The 26,451-nt window shown below is 40.4% G+C and overlaps 1 protein-coding gene across 4 annotated transcripts in view; it reads right to left on the bottom strand.

The window, feature by feature from the left end:
- The window catches only part of KALRN (kalirin RhoGEF kinase), a 982,696-nt gene that overhangs the window by 404,594 nt on the left and 551,651 nt on the right, over nt 1-26,451 (bottom strand). For all 4 annotated transcript variants that reach the window (XM_069064963.1, XM_069064965.1, XM_069064964.1 and 1 more), the window contains one exon: nt 21,118-21,313. In XM_069064963.1, coding sequence (XP_068921064.1) covers nt 21,118-21,313 — 196 coding nt within the window. The remainder of the gene's footprint in view (nt 1-21,117; nt 21,314-26,451) is intronic.

Genomic DNA, 26,451 nt, shown 5'->3' with positions numbered 1-26,451 from the left:
CAAAATAACTGGCCGTGTAACCATGAGCAAGTTACTTAACCCCAATTGCTTTAAAAAAATACTTGTTGACTGGCTGATTGATAAATTGCTAGTTGATTTCCTATCACAAACTAAGAAGAGAGAAAATTGTACTGAGCATTTCATAACCTGCTCTTAAATGGACTTTAGGGATGTGAACAAAGCAAGTTTCCACCCGTCCTCCTTCTCCCCATTTGTCTGTTTCAGCAGGAATTCAGGAGCAGAGAGATGTCAGGGTCAGGCTGACTTGTCTGACCTCAGCCTGGAGGTGCCAGAGCTGCAGCTCTGTCTGATGTCGGGCAAGTCACTTCACCTTTTTACTCCTCAGTCTACTCATCTACACAATGGACTGGATTGTATCTAAAGTTCCTTCTGACTCAGAAGTCTGCTATCTTCTCTTTCTGGAAAATATGGTGCGAGTAATTCACACAGACAGCACCCAGGTCATTCACTTTGGGTCAGTATAGGCAATGCTGTTCTATTCAGAATATTTGCCAAGGACACTTAAAATAACAACAATACCACCACCAAGAAATACCCTTTACCTAGGAGAGATGTTTATCAGAAGTATTGTTGTTATTCAGCTATTTCAGTCAATTTCAGCTCTTCATGATCCCATTTTGGGTTCTCTGGGATTGATACTGGACTGGTTCACCATTTCCTTCTCCAGCTCATTTTACAGATGGGGAAACTGAGGCAAACAGGGTTAAGCGACTTGCCCAGGGTCACATCACTAGTAAGCCAGATCAAATTTGAAGTCAGGGTAGAAATAAAGAGAAGGAAAACTTTCAATAACAAACTAATAACAACCAGTCAGTGTGGGTTCACTGAAAAAGCACCCCTTAAAGTGATAATATGGTTCAGCACAAGAAACAAGAACTAAGTCAGGTCAATTTTCTAGTCTTAGATCTTCCCCCAATTAATTGCATGACTTTGGAAAGCCATTTAATCATGCCAAGCCTCCATTTCCTCACCTATAAAAGGAAAGGGTTGAACTAGATAACCTCCCTAAGAAGCCTTAAAAGCTCTAACGTTCCATTCCATTTCAAATGTGCTTGTTCAAGAACAATGTAGAAAAACGCCCAATAAAACTATCCCCATAAAAACTGGGAAAATGAGAGTCCATAAAATATCTTTACAACCTCATTACACCCATGACCTCCTCTTCTGAGACCACAAATGCAGGGGACACTGCCTGCTTGCAGAGATACAGTCACAGTGTGGCTAGAGGGTTAGATGTGGTCAGGAAGACCTAAGTGTGAATCCTGACTGGGATACTTACTAGCTTATGACCAATGGCAAACCACCTGATCCCTGTGAGTGTCAGTGTTCTTGCCTGAAAAAACAGGAATAATAACTGGGTCCAAGTCCTTCCTCTAACACAGACTGTCTGTGTAAACCATCACTGCAGGCAAATTTCTAAGGTTTTGCAATAGAATTCCTCTCAATCTCTTGTTATTGAGGGTTTTTTCAGTTGTGTTTAACTCTCTGGGATACCTTTTGGGGTTTTCTTGGCAGAAATACTGGATTGGCTTGCCATTTCCTTCTCCAACTCATTTGACAGATGAGGAAACTAAGGCAAACAAGGTTAAGTGACTTGCCCAAGGTCACATGGTTTGTAAGTGTCTGAGGTTAGATTTGAACTCAGGTCCTCCTGACTCTAGGGCTGATGTTCTATCCCTGTGTCACCTAGCTACTATCTGTACTGTGGGGAAAGAGTTCTTCAATCAGCATTCTCTACACTAATGAAATTACAGGTATGAATTCCTCCCTCTTCCCTGCCCCTCATGCTGCCTTACAGAGTTGTGAGGTTCAAATGAGATAAAGTATGTTAAAGTGCTTTCTAATTTTAAAGGATAGGGACTAGATTATGATTTCATTGGCATAGGGAACTCCTGAGTGAGGAGTCTCCCTCTCCCAACACAGGATGGCACTTTCTCCCTTACTCACAGTCTTAGAGAGTTGGCAGACCATTGGGAGATTAAGAGGCTTGTCCAAGGTCATATGGCCATATGTGTGAGAAGCAGGATTTGAACTCAGGTTTTCCCTGTTCAAAATCCATTTGTTTATCCACTATGCCATATTACCTCTCTTTCTAATTTTAAATGATCTTAAAAGGATTTCAGTTATTTTTTTTAAAGGAAAACCACAATGTCAAAGTTTTACCCCACAAAGAACAAATTTGCCCACCATTCATTCACATCCCTAAGAGTCAAATGAAAGCAAACGTTAACTGATGGCTCTTGAGACTAAAAGACCCTGGCTTGGTGCCTCGGGTCACTGTGCTCACAGAAGTTGCTTCTCTGCCCTGTCCACATGCCCTGCTCTCTACACAATGCCTTCCATGCACTCTGTCTCTGTCTTCTATGTCGCCAGACATTGGGTATATATCACCTCTATCAGAATGTGAGCTCACAGAGCGCATGGACGGTTTTTTGTCTTTCTTTGTATTTAGCCAAGATGACAGTTAGCATTACACCTGGCATATACTAAACACTTTATAACTGGTTACTAGTATACTGATCAACACAGGTACTCTTGATGGCCAGCAGGGTCCTGCTGAGAATGATAATATACACAATACGGCCCTAGATCCTAAGACAACAAGCCAAGCTCAGTTGTCCAGGTTTGGGTGCTGTTGTTGTTTTTTTTGGTGCTGCCAAATTGTTGCCTCTGGTCTCCTGGTAGCTTTGTCCTCCCCCCTGCTTGGGGGGCAGCCTGATACTGTGGAAAGGGAATCTTAGCTCTGCTACTTACAACCTGAGTGACCAGAGGCAAGTCTCTTAATCTCTTTAGGTTTTCCTTCCTCCTTTGTACAATGAGGGGAGTGGCTTTGACAGTCTTTATGGCCCCTTCCAGGCACCAGTTGGTACAATGGATGGAGCACTGGGCCTGCAGTCAGGAAGACCTAAGATAAAATCTGCCCTTAGACACTTAGCACCTGTGTGACTCTGTGTAAGCCACTTAACATCTGCTTGCCTCAATTTCCTCAACTATAAAATGGGGGATAATAGCAGCACATAGCTCTCAAGGTTATTGTGAGAATCAAATAAGATAGTATTTGTAAAGGGCTCAACACAGTCCCTGACACATAGTAGGTACTATGTTACTGTTCTTATCCTATGATCCCTAGCTCTGATGAGTCTTATTTCCTGACTGCCACCCTTGCCCCCACCATCAGTAATCATGTTTTCCTGGCCCCTGTCCATCTGCCTTCTGCCATTTCTCTCTTTTGGTATTATCAGTGAGTGTTGGGGCAGAGGCATAGCTCTGGGGTTACCCAGAGGAGATGACCTCTGGAAACTCCAATCCCCCTACCCTCTGGGTAAGGAAAGAGAAAGCATTTAGGGAAGGGTGATAACCAAATCACATGGGTATAAGGCTGTCAAAGACCGACATTCCTCTGGGAGATTTGTAGTTCTGTTGGGGAGTAAATTATCAAGTGGTTCTGAGAGGCTTGCCGTATCTCAGTGGCAGTGGTCTGCTGTTCCTTCATGTTTGTCTCTGTGTTTGTTCTACGAGGCTCTGGCTTCTGACCTTTAGAGAGAAACAGCTAGGAGTTCATTCCTGTGTCAGAGGTCTTCACAAGAGGCCATAATGGAGGCTTTTGCTCCTCCAAGATACACAGAGATGATCTGAGCAATGATGTGGCTCTGAGATTCATTCGGGTTTAGTCTAGAGTTTTTCTCAGACTGAGCTTGATCCTCCTCCTGTGAAAAGGGTCCCCAGAAGCAGGCATCAGAAAATAACATCTTGTTCAGAGGACCTGGGTTCCAATCCTGCCTCAGACACATCTGCTGGATCCTGGACATTTCTAGTCTTCAATTTCCTCATCTATAATAAGAGGGGGTTAGATTTGATGACCTCTAAGTTTCCTTCTATCTCTAAATCTCTGATTCTGTGATACAGAGCTCTATTACTATTCCTACAGGATCTGAACCTGGCTTGCCTATCAGTCTCTGACCCATGGATTTGCTCTGACTTTCTCCACCTTGGTTCACCTGGTTCTAAACATTTAACTCTTAACTTTGTGACAACCAATATCTGAGGTTAGCTCTGGGTCCCAGTCCACTCCACTGTTTATCGAAGCCCCTCATCTTATAAACTATGACCCACAGCCTCTTAAGGTCCCTGAAGATAAACAGAATCAGCGAAAAAAAAAACCGTAATCCTGGTCTTGACTCAGTCTTATGGCTGAGCAGTCAATGATGGATTTCTAATGAGATTTAAACCGTTTCCCCAAAGATGACAAAAGGCTCCACCTCCAGAGTGTAGAAAAAGTATCTTACCCAAGAAAGAGCTCCGATGGGAGCTCTCTCCCCTACTGTGATTTCTTTCTTTGGTGAGTCAATCAACCAACTAATAAGCATTTATTAAACACCTATTATGTGACAGGTACTGAAGATAATGAAGGTTAAAAAAAATGAAACAACTCCCACTCTCCAGGAGTTGACATTCTATGGGGAAGTCAGTCATGACTTCCACAATACAGAAGTTAAGAGAATGTCAACAATAGTGAATCAGAAGCCTAATGCTCAGTGTATAGTCTTTTGATGTTCAGTTGTTTTTCAGTCATGTCCAAGTCTTTGTGACCCCATTTGGGGGTTTTCTTGTCCAAGATATAGAGTAGTTTACCATTTCCTTTTCCAGCTCTTCTTATAGAGGAAGAAACTGAAGCAAACAATATTAAGTCACTTGCCCAGGATCACAGAGCTGGTAAGTGTCTGAGGCCAGATTTGAACTCAGGAAGATGACTCTTCCTGACTCCAGGTCAGGTGTTTGATCCACTGTGCCACCTAACTCAGTACATAATAGATGCTAATAAATGCTTACTGATGGATGCATCAGAAGAGACAGGCTGATGGACTGCTCAGAGCAAGGCTCTCAGGGCACCCTCCCCACTAGAGGGTGCTAGACAGACTTCTCCCATACTCAGTACTTCAAGAACCACTGCCCCCCCCCCTCGCCCCAGTGATGCCAAGATTAGTGGGGACAAAATGTGAAATGTAAGTGGACAAAGCCAGGACAAGCTGGATTCAAATCTAGGTTCTATTACTTACTAGCTCTGTGATACTGGAAAAAAACCCGAATTTCTCTCTGAACTTCACCTTCTTCCTATATAAAATAGGAGACTGAACTGGATGATTTCTAAAGTCCCTTCCAAAACCTTATGGTCATAAGCTTATAGCTTTCCATATAATCATAAATGACCCAGTAATAGTTGACATTCATATAATGCTTTAAAACATAACATGTTTTCATGTTATCTCATTCTAGTCTGTGGAGTAAGAAATATAGCAATTATTAGCTCCATTTTAAAAATGAGGAAACTGAAGCTGAGGGAGAGGGGGAGGAGGGGAGGGGGAGGGGAAGAGAGGAGGAGGAGGAGGGGAAGGGGAAAAGGGAGGAGGAAGAGGAAGAAAAGGAAGAGGAAGAAGAAGAAAAGGAGGAGGAGGAGGAAGAAGAAGAGGAAGAAGAAAGAAGGAAGAAGGAAGAAGAGGAAGAGGAAGAGGAAGAGGAAGAGGAAGAGGAAGAGGAAGAGGAAGAGGAAGAGGAAGAGGAAGAGGAAGAGGAAGAGGAAGAGGAAGAGGAAGAGGAAGAAGAAGAAGAAGAAGAAGAAGAAGAAGAAGAAGAAGAAGAAGAAGAAGAAGAAGAAGAAGAAGAAGAAGAAATGGACTTGTTCTTGTTCAAGGTCACACAGCTGGTTAGTACAGAAGGCAGAGTTTGAAGCCAAGTCTTCCTGGCTCAAAACCAAGCCCTCTCTCCACTGTCCCAAACTGTCTCTTTAAACTTCTGCCTCTCTGTAAGCACAGGGAGAGGGTGTGGTTAGGCAGGTTAGGCAGGGCTGTGCTGGAATCAGCTGAAACCAGCTCTGGAACTAGTTGTTGAATTTTCAGTGGGTGCACTGACATCCAGAAATTTAAAAATGCTACAGATCAGGACTTGGTTTATTGTTTTGTTAGTTGTCTAAACTAGATGTGTCAAACATAACAAACTCCTGAGTGCAGCTGAAAACAATTAAAATGTAACTGGGAAATATTTTTAAAATAAATTAAAATACAATAAAACAGATTATAAAGCCCACAGGGATCTTTCTGTGCAATTTAATGGCTCCATTTCCATTTAAGCTTGACACCCATAGGTCTAGACTTTTAAAAATGATAGGGAAAATGTGAATAATGACAATTAAACTTAAAAGTGTATTGTGCACACATTTTTTTTTCCTTTGGAGGGCTGGTTGTTAAACACTGATGAGCTAACCACTCACTGCTTTTTGGAATTACCCAGCCTCTTCCCATCCCCACCCCCCACCGCCTTGTCCCAATGAAAACCAACTCAAATACCACCTTTTAGGGTGGGATACTTTTGTAATTGGCCAGTCTCATTAATGTCATAAAAATCTTCATTAGCTTGAGTTTTATTTTCTCATCTTGTCCTCAGATTCTGGGGATATGTACTTTGTCTAGGGATTCTGTAATTCTAACTCTAGGCACCTACTTTCTAAGAGAGTGCAAAAACATGACGCTGCATGCTAAAAATGAAAGGGATTTCATTCCTAAGGACAGAAGAAATGTATCTTTGCAAGTGCTCCTTACAAAGACAGAGGATGTTTTTCCCCTCCTTGGCTTCATAAAGTTATGGTTTCAATATCTTCAAATGTTCTGAAAGCTTGATATTTCCAAATATCATCCCCTTTTATATCTATGTGAGGCAGAGAAGATATATATGATATATAATACATATGATATTTATATAGATTCATATATTTGTGTCTATAAACACATAAATATATATATATACTATATATAAACTCAGAGGTATACACATACACATACAGACATGTATATATGTCATGGGGTTGTGTTATATATAACATATATACATACACACATACAGAGGTGTATAGATGTGTGTGATAGGGGTGTGTATATATATGTGCAAAGATATATATGCATATACACAGAGAGGTGTGTACATATAAATGCATATGTCAGCAGGTATGAAACATATATAATATATATACACACATAAATGTATGTATATTCATGATGGGGTGGTATTTTATATCTTTATGCAGAGTCATAGACATACAAACATACATATATATATATACATATACTTCTGTATGTGTGTTTAGATGCTATTTATTTATAAATATTTATATAGATAGATAAACCTCTCTGTTTATATATGTATAGATATATACCTCTATACATACATATAATTTATATATTTCTATGTATAGACACAGACATGTATATGTGTATATGCCTACATATGTATATACATACATATCTTCTCACATGAATATGAAAAGTGATATGTGGAAATGTAGAGCTATTTATGTAATATATAATACCTCGGTGTGTGTGTATGAGTGTGTGTGTGTGTAGATACACATACATATTCTTTGGGTTTCCAGCTTGCTCTACTTGCTTTTTTCAATGACGAAAGGGGAAAAGCAGGTGTCATCTTGCTTGAGATGGAGGAGACACATAAAAGAATGAAAAGCTCCCACCTTTCTAGCTCTTGGGACACCGGGGTGACCCCCCAACCCCCATGCTGATTATCTGGAAATGTAATTCATGCACCATATGTGGAAGTTGGAGATCTTTCTCCACTGCCAGACACTGCGTTGATTTATTCCACTCGGTTTCCATTCCCTCTCTGTCTCTGGTGTTTAGTATGCCAGGCTAGGACGACATGTCTTTTTAGGTGAAACCATGGTTTGCCCCCATCACACATAACATGCAAATAGATTTTCCAAGTGTGAGAACTCATCATCAGGGACTAGACACCTGCTTATGATGTGATCCTAAGACAAGCTCTCCCTCTGACTTTTCTGCCTTCTCTCATTTCATCTTGATTCCAGTCAGACCTGCATCTGGGAAGAGATGGGCGAGGCTGATGCCTCATCATACATTTCAGTGCCTTTCATAAAAGGAATAACATTTTGAATTGACTGTGATAGACATGATGACTCTCCTCGGTCTCATCCTTAACAAATAGGAAGCTTCAGGGATTCCCCCTCCCTCTATCACTGCTCCAAAAACCTATTTATCCTCTAATTGTATTCTCTAGCTAAACACTGCTGAGTGGAGAGCATCCATTAATTCTCAACATATGAACAGTTTGTGCCTATGTTGACATTTCCGTTCTGCCCTTAAGGAGATGGGGATGAGGGGAGGGAAGGAAAAAAATATTTATTAAGCATCTACCATGTGCCAGGCACTGGGTTAAGCACTTTACGACTATTATCAAAACAACGCTGGGAAGTAGGTGCTGTTATTATCCGCATTTTATAGATGGGGAAACTGAGGCAAACAGAGGCTAATTGACTTGCCCAAGGTCACACAGCTAGTAAATGTCTAAGGCTGAGATTTGAAGTCTTCCTGATTCCAGGACCACTGCTCAATCTACTGCACAAGTCTAGTAGCAGGGAACAAGTCAGTTATTCCCTCTTGGATATGACCTCTTTGGGCCTCAGTTTTATCATCTATAAAAAGGCAGCAGTTGGACTTAATTTCTGTTGTCCTTTAGAGACCTGGGTTTCTGTTTTCAATTTAATGAACATGTAAACAACATATTTATTTGTGGGTCATTAGCTAATTGGCTAAAATTTATTCATTTTCCCCCCTTTTGGACTAAATCTAGGATTTCCATTATTACAATGCACTCCTGGTGAAGGAACTACCCCTTTTCACGTACAATTGAAACTGTTGTGCAATCCATAGCCTTAGAGATTTGCTTGTAGCATTGAGAAATTAAGTGACCTAACCAGGGTCACATTGCCAGGATGTGTCAAAGGCAGGATTTGAACCCAGGCTTTCATGACTTTAAGGCTGGCTATCTATCCAGTAGACCATGCTGCTTCTATACAGATAACTACTGGGGCAGCTAGATGGTACAGTGGATAGAGCACTGAGCTTGAAAGCAAGGAGACTCTTTTCATGAGTTCAAATACAGCCTCAGCCATGCACTAACTGTGTGACCCTGGACAAGTCACTTGACCCTTTTTGCTTCAATTTCATCATCTGCAAAATGAGCTGAAGAAGGAAATGGCAAACCATTCCAGGATCTTTGCCAAGAAAACCGCAAATGAGGTCATGAAAAGTGAACAACAAGAACAAAAAGCTATCTAATACGTAAATATTAGATGTAATAATGAGATATAACTAGTAATTATGTAATTAATATGTAAATATTAGATGTAGCTATTTAATATGTAAATAGCTATCTAAAATGTGTAAATGGCTAATCTTATGGATATCTTTGGAGCAGTGGAGAGAGCATGGACTCTGAACTCAGAGTAATTGAATTTTAAGTCCCCTCTTCCTTTAGATCTCAGGCAAGGTACTTAATCTCTCTGTCTCAGTTTTCCAATCTGTGAAATGAGGACATTGGACTAAATGGTCTCTGAGGTGCTTCCACATATAGATCTATATATGTAGTTTTGTTTTCATCCGTATCTGTTCCAATCCACTTGATTTAATTAGATAAATATCTATTAAGCACCTGCAATTTACTGAGCAGAATGCTGGATATAAGGGATGCAAAATGCCATCATCCTTGCCCTAAAGAGCTTATAGTCTACTAAGGGGATAAGAGCAGTTCACAGATAAGTAGAATATAAAATAGAATACAAGAAATATATAGGGAAGAGAAGTGAAATGAACAAACATTTAACAAGGGCCTACTATGTACCAGGGAGTGTGCTAAGGGCAATACAGATATGTCTTCATTTGATCGTACAAACTAGCAAGAGTGAAAAATATTATTTCTTGAGTTGGGCTTTAAAAGAAGAGAAAGATTTCAGTGAGTAAAAAAATCAGTGTAGACTCAGACAGGATAACAGACTCGAACTCAGGAAGACCCAGGTTCAAATTCCCACTCTGACACCCCCTATGTACTTAACCGTCTCAAGGAATGTTGGACAGGTAGGTTAGAATTTGAATGTGGATATTTTAGAATAGTGGGAGAGATGGCTTAGATTTTCTTTTGTAGGTAATAGGGAGTCAGTCATTGAACTTCCTTGAGCCTCTCAAATGTATATTAGGAATATTACATTATCTACTGCAATCCACAAGTGTCTATAAGTCTTTATGATTATTTCTAAATAAGCTGTAAAAATCCAAAATCTTCTGACTACAAAGATACTATGACATGGACATGTCCCAAGAGAAAGGGAAAGGGCCCAGAAAATACAGTCAAAAATGTACTTGCTTCTGACCTTATGACAAACATCACTGCCCAAAAAAACTTTCATTGGTGTATGTGCTCAAGACCTCAGGCAACATACAGCCTAGCATGTCACACAAAATTTCCTCAGGAATATGCAATACAGGAAAATGCAAACACAGAGGAAAAAACATCCAAGAAAGAGATCTTTCCTCTTCCTCCCTGACCCAGGCCCCCAGCTGTACAGCTCTACCATAAAGAAGTCACATTCGATTCTCTTGCTCTCCTTTCTGTCAATAAATCAGCTGCATAGTCACTGCATAGGGGCCAGTTCAGAGACACTATTCCAGAGGTCTGGGCTTTCTCTGTTGTTGCCTGTAGCATGGGAGAAAAAGTGATGCCCCCCCCCATTGGTACTACTGGCTGCTTCTTACCTCTACCTCAAAATTTCTCATCCTCCCTATTTTTGTTAATAAAAGTCTGGGAAATAGTTTTAGGGTAAACATGTTTGGAAGTAGAACAGTCTCTTTCCAAGTAAAAGTATTTAATTCTGTGGGGATTTGGTCCAAATTCTGAATTGCTATGGTTACAGAATAATAGCCCACTGGATACTCTAGATCCTATCTCATCAGTAATATCAAGTGGCACATACAAAGGGCATCCACTGAAGGGATTTATGGAACATGCCAGGCTCATACAAATGGAAGGAGAAATTCTTCTATGGGGCAAGAAGGCATGCATGTGCTGAAGGACTCAGGAACAACTGGCAATGCTTATTCTTTCCTTGGAAGTTGAGTACAGGGCAAATGGAGAGCACAATGTATGCACATGCATGCCTGCACACACATATGAATATATGCTCACACACACAAAAACACACACTTTTCAGGATTCTCTAACCAATGGCCAAATTTCTATCACATTCTTATATTCACATTACAAGCTCTCAGACATTCTAACAGGTGGGAGTTTGTAATTAGGTTAATTAGTCAATTATATTAAAATTGTTTGAGAGAAATTGTGAAATCCAGCCATAATCCAAGCAGAATTTCAGTGGCTCACCTCCATTTTTATCAAAAGAGAAAAAGTATAAATAGACAAGTGTCAGATTTTTAATTGTCTGTTTAAAGTAAAGGAATAAGGGCGGCCAGGTAGCACAGAAGTAAGAGCACCAGCCCCAGTGTCGGGGGATGACCTGGGGGATTGAATCCGGGCTCAGATACTTAACACCACACCCAGAAATAACTGGCTGTGTAACCTTGAGCAAGTTACTTAACTCCAATTGCTTAAAAAAAATAATAAAGTAAAGGGATTGGCTTCTGAAAATAACAATTTGTCAACTATTGATCAAAGAAAATACTCCTTTAAATTGGAATCAATCAAATTAGAAGTATTTTGTGTTGAGATTTGGACTGAAATGAGAAAGCAACTGGTTCCTTCTACGTCACAAGAATTAAATAGTGGGAAATGGAGTATACTTTAGATTATAACAGAGTATTTTTCAAGGTATAGGGCTGTTGTTTCTAGCAAATCAGGAAAGAAAAGGGGAACAAGTTGCTTAGCCTTCCAGACCTACACTTTCCTTTTTTGTAACAGGAGAGAATGCACAAGATACCTAAGTTCCCATCTGCCTCTAAATCTAGTGATCTTGTGACCTGGGGTTAACGTTGGAGCAATGAACTGCACATAAAAGGGTCATTTTATGGAAGAATGGACAGTTTGCAGCTGGCTCCCCAGTAAGAACATTCATACCACACTCTTGAAGAAAAGAAAGGTAATATATCAAGAGATAATACCCTAAAAAGGACGAAAAGAAGGGACCTTAAAGCTACAGTCTCACCCCTTCATCTTATAGTAGAGGAAAATGGGGCCCAGAGAGATAGAATCACTTATCCAAGCTCACCCAGGTATGTGGTTGGGGGGGGGAATAGAACCCTGTCCTCCCACATCCCAGGGTAATGTCCTTTCCTCTGTGCCTCTAAACACAGTCAACACACAGTAGTCTGAAGTCTCGACTGTAGAAAAGTCACTTATCCAATTCACATATTGTTCTTCCATTCTGACTTCCATTCCAAAAGTTAATGGCAGAGTTGAGTAAACATTTCTACCTTCATCAAAGCTATTAGCACGTGGAAGTATATTTGAAGAGGTTGGTTCCAAGTCATGCTGTGTATAAATTTGTAACATTAAAATGCATTTGTGGAAAATCTAAAATATTTTCATGTTTTTAATCAAGATGGTAGCCCATACTGAGGTAAATAATTAACATCAGCAATACTGAAGTCTAAAATTAAATACGATCCACTAATAGGCAAACTGTTCTCTTAACAGTGGTTTGAGTTGTATTTTTAATCAAAACATGGTTGTGTTTTGTTTTGCTCTGTTTTGACGTGGGGTAGATATAAAGTGTCCAAAAAGTCTTACTGCAGTTTTAAGCTAGTTTCATAATTAATAATCACAAGATTAGCTCTGATATTTTCTCAGGTGAAGAGAAACCAAAAATCCTTGATGACAAAAGGCTAACACAAGCATCGAAAAGGAAAGAACCCAAGTATTGGTGGGAGGGGGGAGGAGAAAGGCAGGGGAGAACAACAGAAATCATTTCAGAATTAGAAAGCTTCCAGACTCAAAAGTTGACTCTTTTGAAACACTGCACCAGAGGACTAGGAAAATGTGTACCATGTATCAAAAAACCTATTTCAAAAAACAAAACAAAAATAACCAAAGGATTGTCCAAATCAGGCAATCTGGGAAACTCAGAAAATGTAGCAGGTCAGATGCTGCCTAAAAGTTAAGAGTCCCCAGAGGACGAGTAAATCATCCCGAAAGATTCCAAAATCAGGGCAGCTAGGTGGTGCAGTGTTGCACTTAACACTTACTAGCTGTGTGGCCTTGGGCAAGTCACTTAATCCCAATTGCCTTCCCCCCTCCAAAAAAAAAAAAAGATTACAAAACCATGAAGTTTAGGAGAGGGAGGACAATGAACTTGTTAAAGAAATCCTACTCTACTGAAAGTAGGGGTTAGCCCATGAAGCTTGAGAGAAGCATATATAGGACAATTGACAAGAGAAATTGTTTTAGATCACCAAGTTAATGGGACTTAAGCAGCTGGGAAGCCACTCTATTTCTCCAGGCTTGTCTTATCTCCCTAAACCAGTTTATGAAGAATAATAGTGCTCCCATAATCTGTATAATTTGCTGCTTTTATGTCGAGTTTTAGAGCTAGAAGAGATTGATTCTTCCCTCCCTTCCTCCCTCCTTCCCTCCCCCTCCTTCCTTCCTCCCTCCCTCCCCCTTCCCTTCCTCTCTTCCTCCTTTTCTTCCTTCCCTCCCTCCCTCCTTCCTTCTGCTGCAAACTTCTTTCCTTTTATTCCTTTCCCCTCACCCTTTTCCTCTGTCTGGTTCAGTTTCCTCATCTGTAAAATGGGAATAATAGCATTTACCTCCCAAGGTTATAGTGAGGATCAAATGAGATATTTGTAAGGCACTTTGCAAACCTTAAAGCTCTATATAAATGCTAACTCTGTTTATCTAGGTATCTATGTATTTGTCTGTCCATCTTTTTCTTTTTGGAGGGGGAAAGGCAAGGCAATTGGGGTTAAGTGACTTGCCCAAGGTCACACAGCTAGTAAGTGTTAAGTGTCTGAGGCTGGATTTGAGCTGAGGTTCTCCTGACTCCAGGGTCTGTGCTCTATTTACTGCACCACCTAGCTGTCCCCTGTACATCTTTTTTTTTTTTAAACTAATGAAGGTAGATGGAAGCATATGGGTAGAAAACGAAAGAAAGAAAAGAAAATCACTGGGGAATCATTTAAAAATACAGAGAAGAGGGGTAGCTAGGTGACACAGTGAATAGAAAACCTGTCCTAGATTCAGGAAGACCCAAGTTCAAATGTGTTCTCAGACACTTTACGGGCAAATCATTTAACCCTAATTGCCTCACATGTGTGTGTGTGTGTGTGTGCTTGTGTGTATATATGGAGGGAGGGGGAGAGAGAGAGAGAGAGAGAGAGAGAGAGAGAGAGAGAGAGAGAGAGAAGGAGAGAGAGAGAGAGAGAGCAAGAGAGAGGGAAAGAATATAAAAAAGGTCATAAAGAAGGCGAGCCAAGTGGGACAGTTTTGAAAGCTATAGGCTGATCTTACCAGATACTTAAAAAGAAAAATAATCTGTACAAGGGAGAAAGTGCATTCATGTGTAATCTTCTTTTTCTGTGCTACTACATACATATAAGCAAATTACAATTCTTTTGGGTGTTTAAGTTCAGAATAAAAACTAAAATTAATTTTTTTAAGTGTAAGGCAGTCCTGGTATTCAGTTTTTAATTGTAGGGAATGTTATTATTGATTCTTTTTTTAAATTATTATTATTTATTAATGAAATCTCACTTGAAACTAGGGAGGGACACTTGGTCCTGCTGCTGCCAGGCATTCCCAGGTGTACAGTGGCAGCACTAGCAGAGGAAAGAAATGAGGGACCCCAGTAGGGGTAGTTGGGCTGGGTGTGGTCCAGGATCCTCTCCATATGGGGTCACTACCCACAGTTTAAGATGCGATAAAGGGGTCTTGAGTAGAAAAATCTTAAGAAGCCCTCCCTTCTGCTGCTATCATACCTGTTCCAGTTCATTGTTATTTGCTGAAGGATTTGTTCCATTTTGAGCTTTGGTACTGTTCATATCTGTACCAGCGTGTCAGCTTCAGTCCCCTGAGAGTAGGGTCTATGTCTCTGTCACTCACTCTGCACCCCCCCCCCCCAATAAAAACCCTTTACTTGAGGTTGTTACTGTTGTTTGGGAGGACAAAGGGGAGTGGGCAAAGTCTACATCTGGGGTTTCATCCATATAAGGATTTGCTGCTGTCAATGTCAACACAGATGGACAGAACACTGGGTTGGTAATCAGGAAGACCCAAGTTCAAATCCAGTCTCTTTACTAAGAACTGAGTTTAAATCCAGCCTCAGATACTTACTAATTTTATGACCCTGGGCTGGTCACTGGACCTCAGTCTCAGTTTCCTCAGCTGTAAAATAGGGATAATAATAGCACCCACTTCCTAGGGTTCTTGTGAGGATCATATGAAATATTTGTAGTGTCTGGAACGTAGAAAGTGCTCGATAAATGCTAGTTTCCTTCTTTCCTTCCTTCATCTGCAACATATAGTCCTAGAGTTGCCTGAGGACACAGAGAAGTCGTGACTCACCCATTCAATTAGCATGTGTCAGAAGGAGGGCTTCCTGCCTCCAAAGCACTGCACAATGCTTCCTCCTCACAGCCCCGAACCCAATACTGAGTGCACATAGCTGCCATTTGCATGGTATGCTGTGGTTCACAATATGCACCCTCACTGGGTCCTCACAACAACCCCAAGGGGTATCTAGTGCATGCATTCACTGGACTCACATACAACACTCCACTCCCCATCTCCATGCTTTTGCATTGGCTATTTGCCAATGCCTGGATCGTTCTCCCTCCCTCTGTCTCTTAGGATCCTTGGCTTCCTTTAAGAGTCATTTCAACTACCACCTTGCACATGAAGACTTTCCCAGTCAATCCAGCAGCTGGAGTCTCCCCTCTAAGGTTACCTTCCATCTGCCATGCAGGCACCTATTTATTTACATGTCGTCTCTCCATTAGAATTTAAGCTCCCTGAAGACAGAATCTCTTGCTTGCATTTCTTTGTAGGGCTTGCATTCTGCATGTTTAGAGAGGTGAATTGCACTTGTTTGAGATCTCAGAGCAAGAAAGTAGCAGAGCTCCTACGATATGGCTACCTGGATATGTATGCAAAGGTCAGCTCTGATGGCCAGAATGGTACTTCAGGCAAGGAGACAGGCAAGGAAGATAACTATAAATTTTACCCACCCTTCTTTCCTCCGCAGCTCTGTTGTATGTTAACTCTCCTCTTTCTAGGACAAGGGACAAGGGAAGAAATCACTAGAAAGGGAAGCTAAGTTTCCTGGGAGCAGTTTCTATTTTCCTCTAATGAACCTCATCTCCTCTGCCAGCTGGAACATCTCACTAGGGTGGGAGGAGATGAACAGAAAGTCTCAGCCCTGAGAGAAGCACAGGCCAATCAAGATGTTCTCAGCAATCCTTGAAAAAGGAACAAAATCAGAAGTGGGTAGACGCCCATATGCCTGCGGATGGGCCCACCACTTAGCCTTTCCAGGTACAAGCAGTCCTCAGCTGTCACTAGATCCCAATATTCTTCCCCTTCCCAAGGATAATTGTCTGTGAGTTCTTTTCTCTGTGGGAAAAAAAATGAGGTCTGCCTCCTCATGGTGATGCCAGAACCTTGGGCTGACTGATGGAGGAGGAGAGTTGAGGAGGGCTCCTTTTCTTGATTTACAACATTCACTCAGGAAGAGGGGATGGGGAGTGGTCTATCCAGGCTCCCTAGGACCATTTCCCCAGCCCTGCTTTTCTTTCCCTATGTCCTGAGCTCCTGTTGCTTTTCATTCTGGTTGAGTCTCAACAAAATACAGATATCAGGAAGAATCCATAGGGAGTCAAACAGTGGCAACAGGTGTTCTATCCTGTACATTCTTTCCCTGTTCAAAAGTCACTAATGACTTCCTGGGGCTGATCAAATAGTGAAATGGTGAAAAGTCAAAAGGTCTGTGTTCATCCCTGAGCTCTGCTACCGAATATTTTTGTTGAATATTTACCTCAATATTTATAATTTTCAAATCATAGGGTAATACATTGAAAAAGGACCTTTGTCCACTTTCCTCATTTGACAGGGGAGGAAACTGAACTCCGGATAAGTGAAATGATTTGCTTAAGATCACACAGAGTCAATATCAGTGCTGGGATTTGAACTTGTGTCTTCCAATTCTACACAGCCAGCACACTTTCTACTCTGCCATGATGTTGGACTAGAATCAGCTGGCAGAGAGTCAGGGGGAAGGACCTGGAGGACCTGGAGAGCCTGGAGGCTACATGTGGCCTTCTAGGTCCTTGGGTACAGCCTCTTGACTGAGTCCCAATTTTATAGAACAAATCCTTTTAAGGGGATTTGTTCTGTGAACTTTGGATTCAGTCACAGGGCTGTACTAGAGGGCCCCATTGTGACCCTCAGGCCCCCCCCCATCATCTCCAAGGCCCCTCCTATTTCTAAAATCTGTGATCCTGTTCATCTCTTTCAGCCTCAATTTTCTCATCCATAAAACAAGGATAATAACAGCCAGGACTGTTGTGAAAATCAAGTGAAATAATATTTGTAAATTACTTTGAAAACAAAGTACCATATACACATTAGCGATCATTCTTCTTGCCTTTGTCATATGAACTCCTCTGCCTAGCATTCAAGGTCTACTGGGTCAGTTATCACCCTGTCTTTAGAGTTTTTGCAGTCTTCCCTCCATATACCAAGCAGTTCTCAAACTTTTTTTAATTTCCCTTTATGTGACAGAGGAAGAAATTCTAAAAAATATTTTTGACCCAGTGATATCATTACTAGATCTGTATGTCAAAGAAAGCAAAGAAAAAGAGAAGGATCTCTATGTACAAATATATCTCTGGTGGTGGCAAAGACTTGGAAATGGAGGGATGCCCATCAGTTGGGGAATGGCTGAGTACATGAGTGTGATTGAATTGTTGTTGTTCAGTCATTTTTAGTTGCGCCCAGATCTTTGTGGCCTTATTTGGGGTTTTTCTTGGCAAGGATAACTGGAGTGGTTTGTCATTTCCTTCTCCATTTTACAGATGAGGAAACTGAGGCAAACATGGTTAACATCCACTGGTCATAACCACAATACCCTTTGCCCTAGAAGCAGGGCCAGTGTTGTTCCAATGATTTCAGGCCACTGGGCAGGGTTGCTTTTCCTGTCCCTAGAAAAATTATGGACACATTCCACTGCTCTCTAGGGCAGGCCTTGCCAGCTCAGGATACTAGTCAAAGCCCAAAAGACAGGTTATGCTATTAATAGCTACCAAAGTTAGATTGTTTGTAGACCTAAAAACTATTCCTTAAGGAGAAACCCCCTGGGGTGCTGTGTCATTTAAATCTAGTCCATCTACGCTAAATGTTCCTTCCACCTCTAAGACACTATCATTTAAAGTATTTTTGGGGCATTTACTCCGAGACAAGTACCCTACCAGATTAATTGAAAAATATGGAATTTTACTTAAATAGAGTTAAGAATTTCTGTCTTCATCCAAGCTATCTAAGATTGTGTTGGTTTAATAAAGGCCAAAGTTGGTCTTAGATTCAGGAAGATATGGGTCCAAATTCTACCTCTGACACTAAGAAATCAAGTAACCCTGGGTAATCACTTAATCTCTCTGAATCTCAATTTCCTCATCTTTAAAATGGGGATGATAACGCTTTCAGCATCTACTTCATGGAGGTTTACAGGACTCAAAAGAGGAAATGCATGCAACATATCTCACAAACCTCAAATCATAACTACAAGGCAATTATTATAATTTATAATTCACAGGTGCTTGGTGCCTCAGCTTCCATCTCTGAAAAAATGAGAGTACAAGACTGGATGGCACAGGGCAGTTAGGTGGCAAAGTGGATAGAGCACTGGCCCTAAAGTCAGCAAGACTTGAGTTCAAATCCAGCCTTAGACCCTTGACACTTATTAGTGGTGTGACCTGGGCAAGTCACTTAACTCTAATTTTCTCACCAAAAAAAAAAAGAAAGAAAGAAAAAGAAAAGACTGGATGGTATCTAAGATCTGTTTTGGGAGGGAAGCAGAACCAGGAAGACAACTTCTTCCCCCTTCCAGTCTAATGTAAGGTCCCTGTGGGCAGAAGTTATTTTTCATTCTATCATCGTATTCTTAGCACTTGGCATGGTACTTTGCATGGTAGGAATTTAACAAATGGCTATTAAATTTAATTTAGTTGAATTAACATTTGGAAAAATTCTAGAACAATTTAGCTTTTTAATTTAATCACTGCATTCAATTTTATTAAACTATCTCAATATTCAGTCTACACCTACATCTTAAAAACACAATAAAGTGTTTATTGAAGATGAAAACCAGTACCTGAAATGTGTCCCCATTTTGATTATAATTCACACCTGCTATCACCCAGTTTCTTTTATAGGCAGCCTGGCTGATTTTTAAGCCTTAGTCTTCTTCTAGTTTCTAAGAAGGACCATCCATTCTTTCTTTTTAAAATAAAGGTTTCATTGACTTTTTTTTTTTAGTATTATTGTCCCTTTTAAATGATCCTCCCCCACCCCTACCACAAATGGATCATTTTGACTCTCACTACATCTTTTATAAGGTCTCTCTACTCTCACACACCCCCTTCTAATAGAGGCTTTCATCATCTCTTGTCTGGACTATTTCAAAAGGCTTTTAGTTGGCCTTGAAGCTCCCTTCGAGCCATGATTTTCCTAAAACAAAGGTTTGGTCATGGTACTTCCCTACACATTAAACTGCAGTGGTTCCCTATTACCTCTAGGATCAACAACAAAATCCTGCTTAGTTTAAGGCTCTTCACAGCTTAGCCCCTTCTGGTTTCCTTATATTTTATTCCCTTCCATGAAATCTATGCTCCAGATTTACTATTCTTCAAATGTGACATTCTCACTCCTGATTCCATGCCTTTTCATAGGTTAGGATCCCATGGCTGAAATGCTCTAGCTTTCCTGGCTCCCTTCAAGACTCAGCTGAAATCTTACCTTCTGTAGGAGGCATTTCCAAGTCACAACGTTACCCCCCCCACCCCCGCCATCCTCACTTCAGTGTCTGCCTTTAGAGACTACTTTCCACGTATTTATATATATATGTATATGTATATATATACATATATACACACACATATATACATCTGTATACGTGTGTATATATATATATATATAAACACTGTATCTTCCCTCAAGCTCACACAGAAATAACTATGCATACATATATACACACATGGTTATTTCTATGTTATATGTATATATATGCATGTATATATACATAGTCATTTCTATGTTGATCTTGAGGGAAGATACAGTGTTTTTCACAGGGCAGCTAGGTGCCACAATGGATAGATCTAGGACTTGGAGTCAGAACAGACCCGAGTTCAAATTTTACTCAGATATTTCCTGGCTGTGTGACCCTGGGCAAGTCACTTAACTCTGTTAGCCTCATTTTTCTCATTTGTAAAATGAGCTGGAGAAGGAAATAACAAACCACTCTAGTCTCTTTGCCAAGAAAACCCCAAATGGGGTGACAGAGAGTTTAACATGACTGAAACGATTCAAAAACAACACAGTGTTTTTGCCTTTTTTTCTCTCTCCAATGCTTAGCACAATGACTGGTCCATATAAGTACTTAATAAATATCTGTTGACTGGCAAAGAAGAAAAACTTGGCCATGTATGAAAACATATTCCTTGAACTGCACCCTCTCTGCCAAAAAGGAGAGAGTTATGTTTCACTGTTGTCATTCTGAAGTCAAGATTGCCTGGCCATTCTCTACTGTCAGATGCCATCATGAGCATAATCTATGAGTTTAATGGACTAAATTCCTGAGAAGAACATCAAGAGATCTGGGTTCTAATCTGAGCTTTGTCACAGCTAAATGACCTTGGGCAAGTCAATTCACTTTTTTCTGTGTGTGTTTATGTATGTCTGTATGCATATGGAAATTGAGGACATAATAATAATAGCAGCACACACACACACACACACACACACACACACACATATATATATACACACACAGCACTTTAAAGTTTATGAGTGTTTTTCTCACAAAACCCCTGACATCTTTGGAACCCATTTCACAGATGAGCCATGCCTGTCCTTTTCTATACTGTAGATATGCCAAAAACAAACAAAACCCACGCTGACTGATAGATGCGAGAGTGCTTGTACAATGAGCCCTGTTGAGACAAGTGGGACTTTCTGCCACTATACTCCTTCCCATCCCATGCTCTGAGCCCGACCCTGAGGCTCTCGGGGCCCTACCTGAGGCCTGGACCTCCATGATGTACTGGTGTAGATCCTGGCCCTGCTGGATGACCTCGAAGGTCATGTTGTTCATGGCCAGCTTCCTCTCCGTGTGACGCTGTAACCGCTGCTCAGCCAGAGTCAGGTCCTCAGTGTTGAAGTCATTCATTTGTCTTAGTAGGTCCTCATTCCAGGCGTCCAGCTCTGCCGTCACCTTTGGGGAAAGCACCATCCGTAGAATTTATAATGGTGAACAAGAATGGTAGCAGCTTAGAGATGAAGTAATGGTTCTAGTAATAGCTAGCATTTATGTACCAGGTCAAGATTTACAAAGCACAATACATATATTATTGGTCCTCACAATCACCCAGGGAGGTAGTTTTTATTTATGGAAGAGGAAATTGAGGATGGAAGTGGTTAAGTGACTTGCTTAGAGTCACACAGCTTGAATTTGAACTCAGGTCTTTTCTGACTCCTAGGTGGCTAGGTGGCTCAGTGGATAGAATTCCAGGCCTGGAGTCAGGAAAACTCATCTTTGTGGGTTCAAATCTGACTTCAGACACTTCCTAGCTGTGTGACCCTGGGCAAGTCACTTAACCCTATTTGCTTCAGTTTCCTCATCTGTAAAATGCACTGGAGAAGGAAATGGCAAAACACTCTAGTATCTCTACCAAGAAAACCCTGAATGGGATCCTGAAGAGTTGGACCCAAATGAACAACAACAACTTCTTGACTTCTAACCCAGCACCAGCTGCCTCCGAGGAGACCTGTCTTGATCCAAAAACAAACTTGATCCACTCTCAGCTCCCTCGCCCCCATACTCAACTGGTAATGACCTTTCCCTTCAGACATCACATAGTACTTTTCTTTTAAATTCTCTAATAAATTAATTATGATTAGGTTCTTACTGTGTACCAGGCACTGCCCTCAGCAATGGGAATACAAATAAAAAAAGCAAAGCAGTCCCTGACCTTAAGGGACTGACATTCTAAAAGGGGAAACAACACATATCAGAGAGTGGTGTCCATGGATGGGTGTTGTAGCAGAAGTGGAGAGACTTGAGTTAACTTCATAGACCTACAACACCAGCGGGGGCTGTTATGGGTTAAGAAATAATGAGGCCAAGCTTGAATAGTTGGAGTTAACTTTACTCCTCCAAGTCAACTGTTCTGGGACAAAGATACAGGCCCTTTGGGCAAGAAGGACATAAAATCCATTTAAAGATTTTGGCAGGGAGCTCCTGAGACCCTAGGGAACTTCCTTGCTGATTGCTTTAAAAATGTCAGTGAACCTCATCTCTCAAATATAGAATAAACTAAATAAAATTGATAATATCATGAGTCATTTCCCAATTGATGAATGATCAAAGGTTATGAAAGGTAGTTTTCAGAAGAAGAAATCAAATCTATCTATAACTATATGAAAAATATCCTTAATCACTATTGATTAGAGAAATTCAAATTAAAACAACTTTAAGGTACCACCTCACACCTATCAGATTGGGTAATATGACAGAAAAGGCAGAAGACAAATGTTTTGGGGGATATGGAAAAATTGGAACACTCGTGTACTGTTGCTGGAGCTATGAACTTGTTTAACCATTCTGGAGAGTAATTTGGAGCTATGGCAAAAGGGCTATAAAACTGTTTGTGCCCTTTGACCCAGGAATATCACTTCTAGGTCTAAATCCCAAAGAGATCAAAGAAAAAGAAAAAGGACCCATCTGTGCAAAAATATTTAAAGCAGTTCTTTTTGTATTGGCAAAAAATTGGAAATTGAGAGGATGTCCATCAACTAGTGAACGGCTGAACAATCTATGGTATATGATTGTGATGGAATACTATTCTACTATAAAGAAACTGATGAGCAGGACACTTTCAGAAAAACACGAAAAGACTTACATGAACTGATGCAAAGTGAAGAGAGCAGAACCAGGAGAACATTTTACACAATAAGATCAATAATGTATGATCATCAACTGTGAATGACTTTGCTATTCCCAGCAATATAAAGATCTGAGATAATTCTGAAGGACCTATGACAAAAAATGCTATCCATTTCCAGAGAAATAACTGATAGAATCTGAATGCAGATCAAATCATACTGCTTTTTTTACTTTATTTTTCTTGGTGGTTTTTTTTGTCTGTGTCTCTCCCCCTCCCCACAACATGACTAATATGGAAATATGTTTTGCATGATGGCACATGTATAATCTATAACAAATTGGTTGCCTTCTCAATGAAGGGGAAAGGGAAGGAGGATGGGACAGAATTTGGAACTCAAAATTTTAAAGAGAAAAGGTTAAAAATTGGGGCGGCCAGGTAGCACAGTGAGTAAGAGCACCGGCTCCAGTGTCGGACTGACCTGGAGATCGAATCCCGGGCTCAGACATTTAGCACCCACCCAGAAACACCTGGCCATGTAACCTTGAGCAAGTTACTTAACCCCAATTGCTTAGGGGCAGCCAGCACTGGCTCCAGTGTCAGGATGACCTGGATCAAATCTGGGCTCAGATACTCAGTACCACACCCAGAAATAACTGGCCGTGTAACCTTGAGCAAGTTACTTAACCCCAATTGCTTTAAAAAAAAAAAAAAGGTTAAAAATTGTTTTTATATATAATGCGGGAAAAATAAAATATTAAAACTTTAAAAATTAAAATAAAATTGCCAATGACTTTTACTTACCTATTCCTTTCTGGATTGCTTTTTGCTGCCTTGGGGACTGCTTTTACTTGGGAATAATTAGATAGGTTTTTCATTAAGGTAATTTTTTTTTCTGGACCCTCAATCACTGAATGATTTAGAATTTAGTATTAGATCTGGAACCAAAACTGGGACAAAGGGTAACTTGGTGTCTCATTTTCCTGGCTAGGGATCTGAAGGAAAATGAAAATGAGGAACTGAAGGCAAGGTCAGGAGCTGGCGAGCCAGATCCAGGTGAGAGGCAGCAGGCAGCATGCAACCCCAAGGAAGGAAGACACTCATACTTTGAACATGGGATTGAGTATGTATGCTTATCTTCACTCGTATCTAATTGCTCTATTAGACTGTGAGTCCTTTGAAGGCAGGAACCATGTCTTAATTTAACTTTCATGGTGTCATAGATCTAAAATTGGAAGGGACTTCACATCCCGATACCCTAATTTTTATATATGGGGAAACTGAGGGCCAGGAAAGTGAAGTGATGTCCCAGAGATCATAGAGGTAAGACTCATCCCAGAAGGAGGCTGTTGAATCCCTATTTTTTAATTCTATAGTCATTGTTCTTTCCATGGTACCACATACAGTCTCAGTACCTAGCCCAGAGCTTGCTCTGCTAAATAAATGTTTATTACATTACATTGAATTGCCATAAGGTGACAGAAACACAGTAAAAAGCAAACAGAAAAACTCATAAAGCAAAGTGGTCTGGGGTCATTTGGTGTACACCTTTATAAACCCTGAGAATATTATTCTATTTTCATCATATTTATAGAACCATGTAGTAATTGCTATTCATAACGCTGACCTTGAGTCATCAAGAAAAGGTTAAACCACATATTTAAGAGGGAGATAAGCATGTAATTTTAGAAGGATTTCCATCTATAAATGTTTACAGTAAAATAAGTGTTGGTGTTTAAAAGGGTAAATTCTCAATTGTCTAGAAAATATGACTTTCCAGAACAACCCATTCCCCAGGCAGAGCTCTGATTTTATAGTATCATTTATTTAAAGGTACTAATGACTCTAATGAAGAGATAAAAGGACCTTAGTTCAAACAAATAAGTCGTAAGAGCTGGGAACAGAAATATCAACATTGTTCTAGCTAATGAATTTGCTAATTAGTCTTCCCTTCGGACTTTAGTCCTTAACCCCCTCATACATGCTTCTGTTTCTTTCACTGGAAGGTATCCTGGGGGCAGGAACCCCATCTTATGTTCTTATGTTCACATGGCCCTTTGTACAGTATTCTGAACAGGCATGGAAACACATCTTGAATGAATACCAAAAAATTACTTTATAATCGCATAGCATTTTAAACTTTTTTTAAAAATGTCTTCACTTCTACTTCATTTTATCTTTTTAACCACTCTGTAAGATTTCAATGTTGTGATAGGTATGTTTGATCCATTTTACTGATGAGCAAACTTAGGCATGGGAAGATTGAAGGAAATTCCTAAACTAGTTATTTCACAACAAATTAAGAGAAGGAACAGAGCACTCCTGACTCTCAGTCATACCAGTACAATGGGTTCATGACACAGCCCACACTAGAGATTGCCAAGAGAGAATTCTAGCCCTTGGCAGGGGCACAGAGGATGTACTAAAGGACAAAGAAATAGAAAAACAGGTGGAGGCAAATGGGAAAACAAATGTAAAAGGAGAGGGATTTCTGTACCTCAGTCAAATAGGGCAAATATTACCAACTGGGGCAGGTGACTTCACTGAATGGTGGTGGGGGTGTTAGTCAAGGGAGGGATTTACCCAAGTATACCATTTTAGTAACTTCATACTTCCAACTATTTGTTCTCCCTAACAGGATAGTTAGCTCTATTGTTTCTGTGCAGCTAAGGACAGCAAGTGATGTTGATACCCTATAAATCTGGCAACTTGGTGCAAAGCCCCAGTTGGCCCACCCTAGTTAACTCTTTTAGTTAGATTTCATATAGAACTCTGAGATCTTGTACCAGGTGTTAACTTCAGAACAATGAGGTGGAAAAGCCCACCAACATGTATGTCACAGAGATGGACCCTGCTGCAACACAGCTGTTGGATTCCTGGGCTGCCCTGCCTGCCAATAGAGAAGAAGTCAGGTAGGATGACGCTCATAACATTCCCTACTTTTCTAGGATCCTTCCCACTGTTGGCAGGAAAAGGAGTCTGTTTCTAAGGACAATAAAATCAGAGTTTAACAAGGAATTCAGCCACATGAGAGAAACCTATAAATCACTAGGCACCAATTCAGAGCACATTGTTTTCCAATGTACTTTCCCTACATTTTCCCTGTGGGGGGGTTGTAAAATTATTGTTCCCTTTGTATGGCAAAAGAAACTTTTCTTCCTAGAGCTAAGGTTACTTGTCCTACATAGGTCACTGAACTAGCCAAGATTAGAACTCAGGTCTTCTGACTCCAAGTCAAGAGCCCTTTCTCCTCAATGAAGCTGACTCTCTAAACATCCCTATTCCAACAAATGATCAAAGCTTAAAATAAATATATATGAATCTACTGAACAATAGTCATGGAGTCTAATGTTGAAAATAATCATAACAAGAGCTAATATTTATACAGCGCTTTAAGGTTTATAAAATTCTTTACAAATACTATCTCATTTGATCCTCACCACAAACCTAAGGTTAGATGTTATTATTA

The sequence above is a fragment of the Petaurus breviceps genome, unplaced genomic scaffold (genome assembly GCF_028583685.1).
Source record: "Petaurus breviceps papuanus isolate PSGF00001 unplaced genomic scaffold, PetGlider_PUasm1.0 90654, whole genome shotgun sequence".
NCBI classification, from domain to species: Eukaryota; Metazoa; Chordata; class Mammalia; order Diprotodontia; family Petauridae; genus Petaurus; species Petaurus breviceps.
This window is presented reverse-complemented; position numbering and strand designations above follow the sequence as displayed.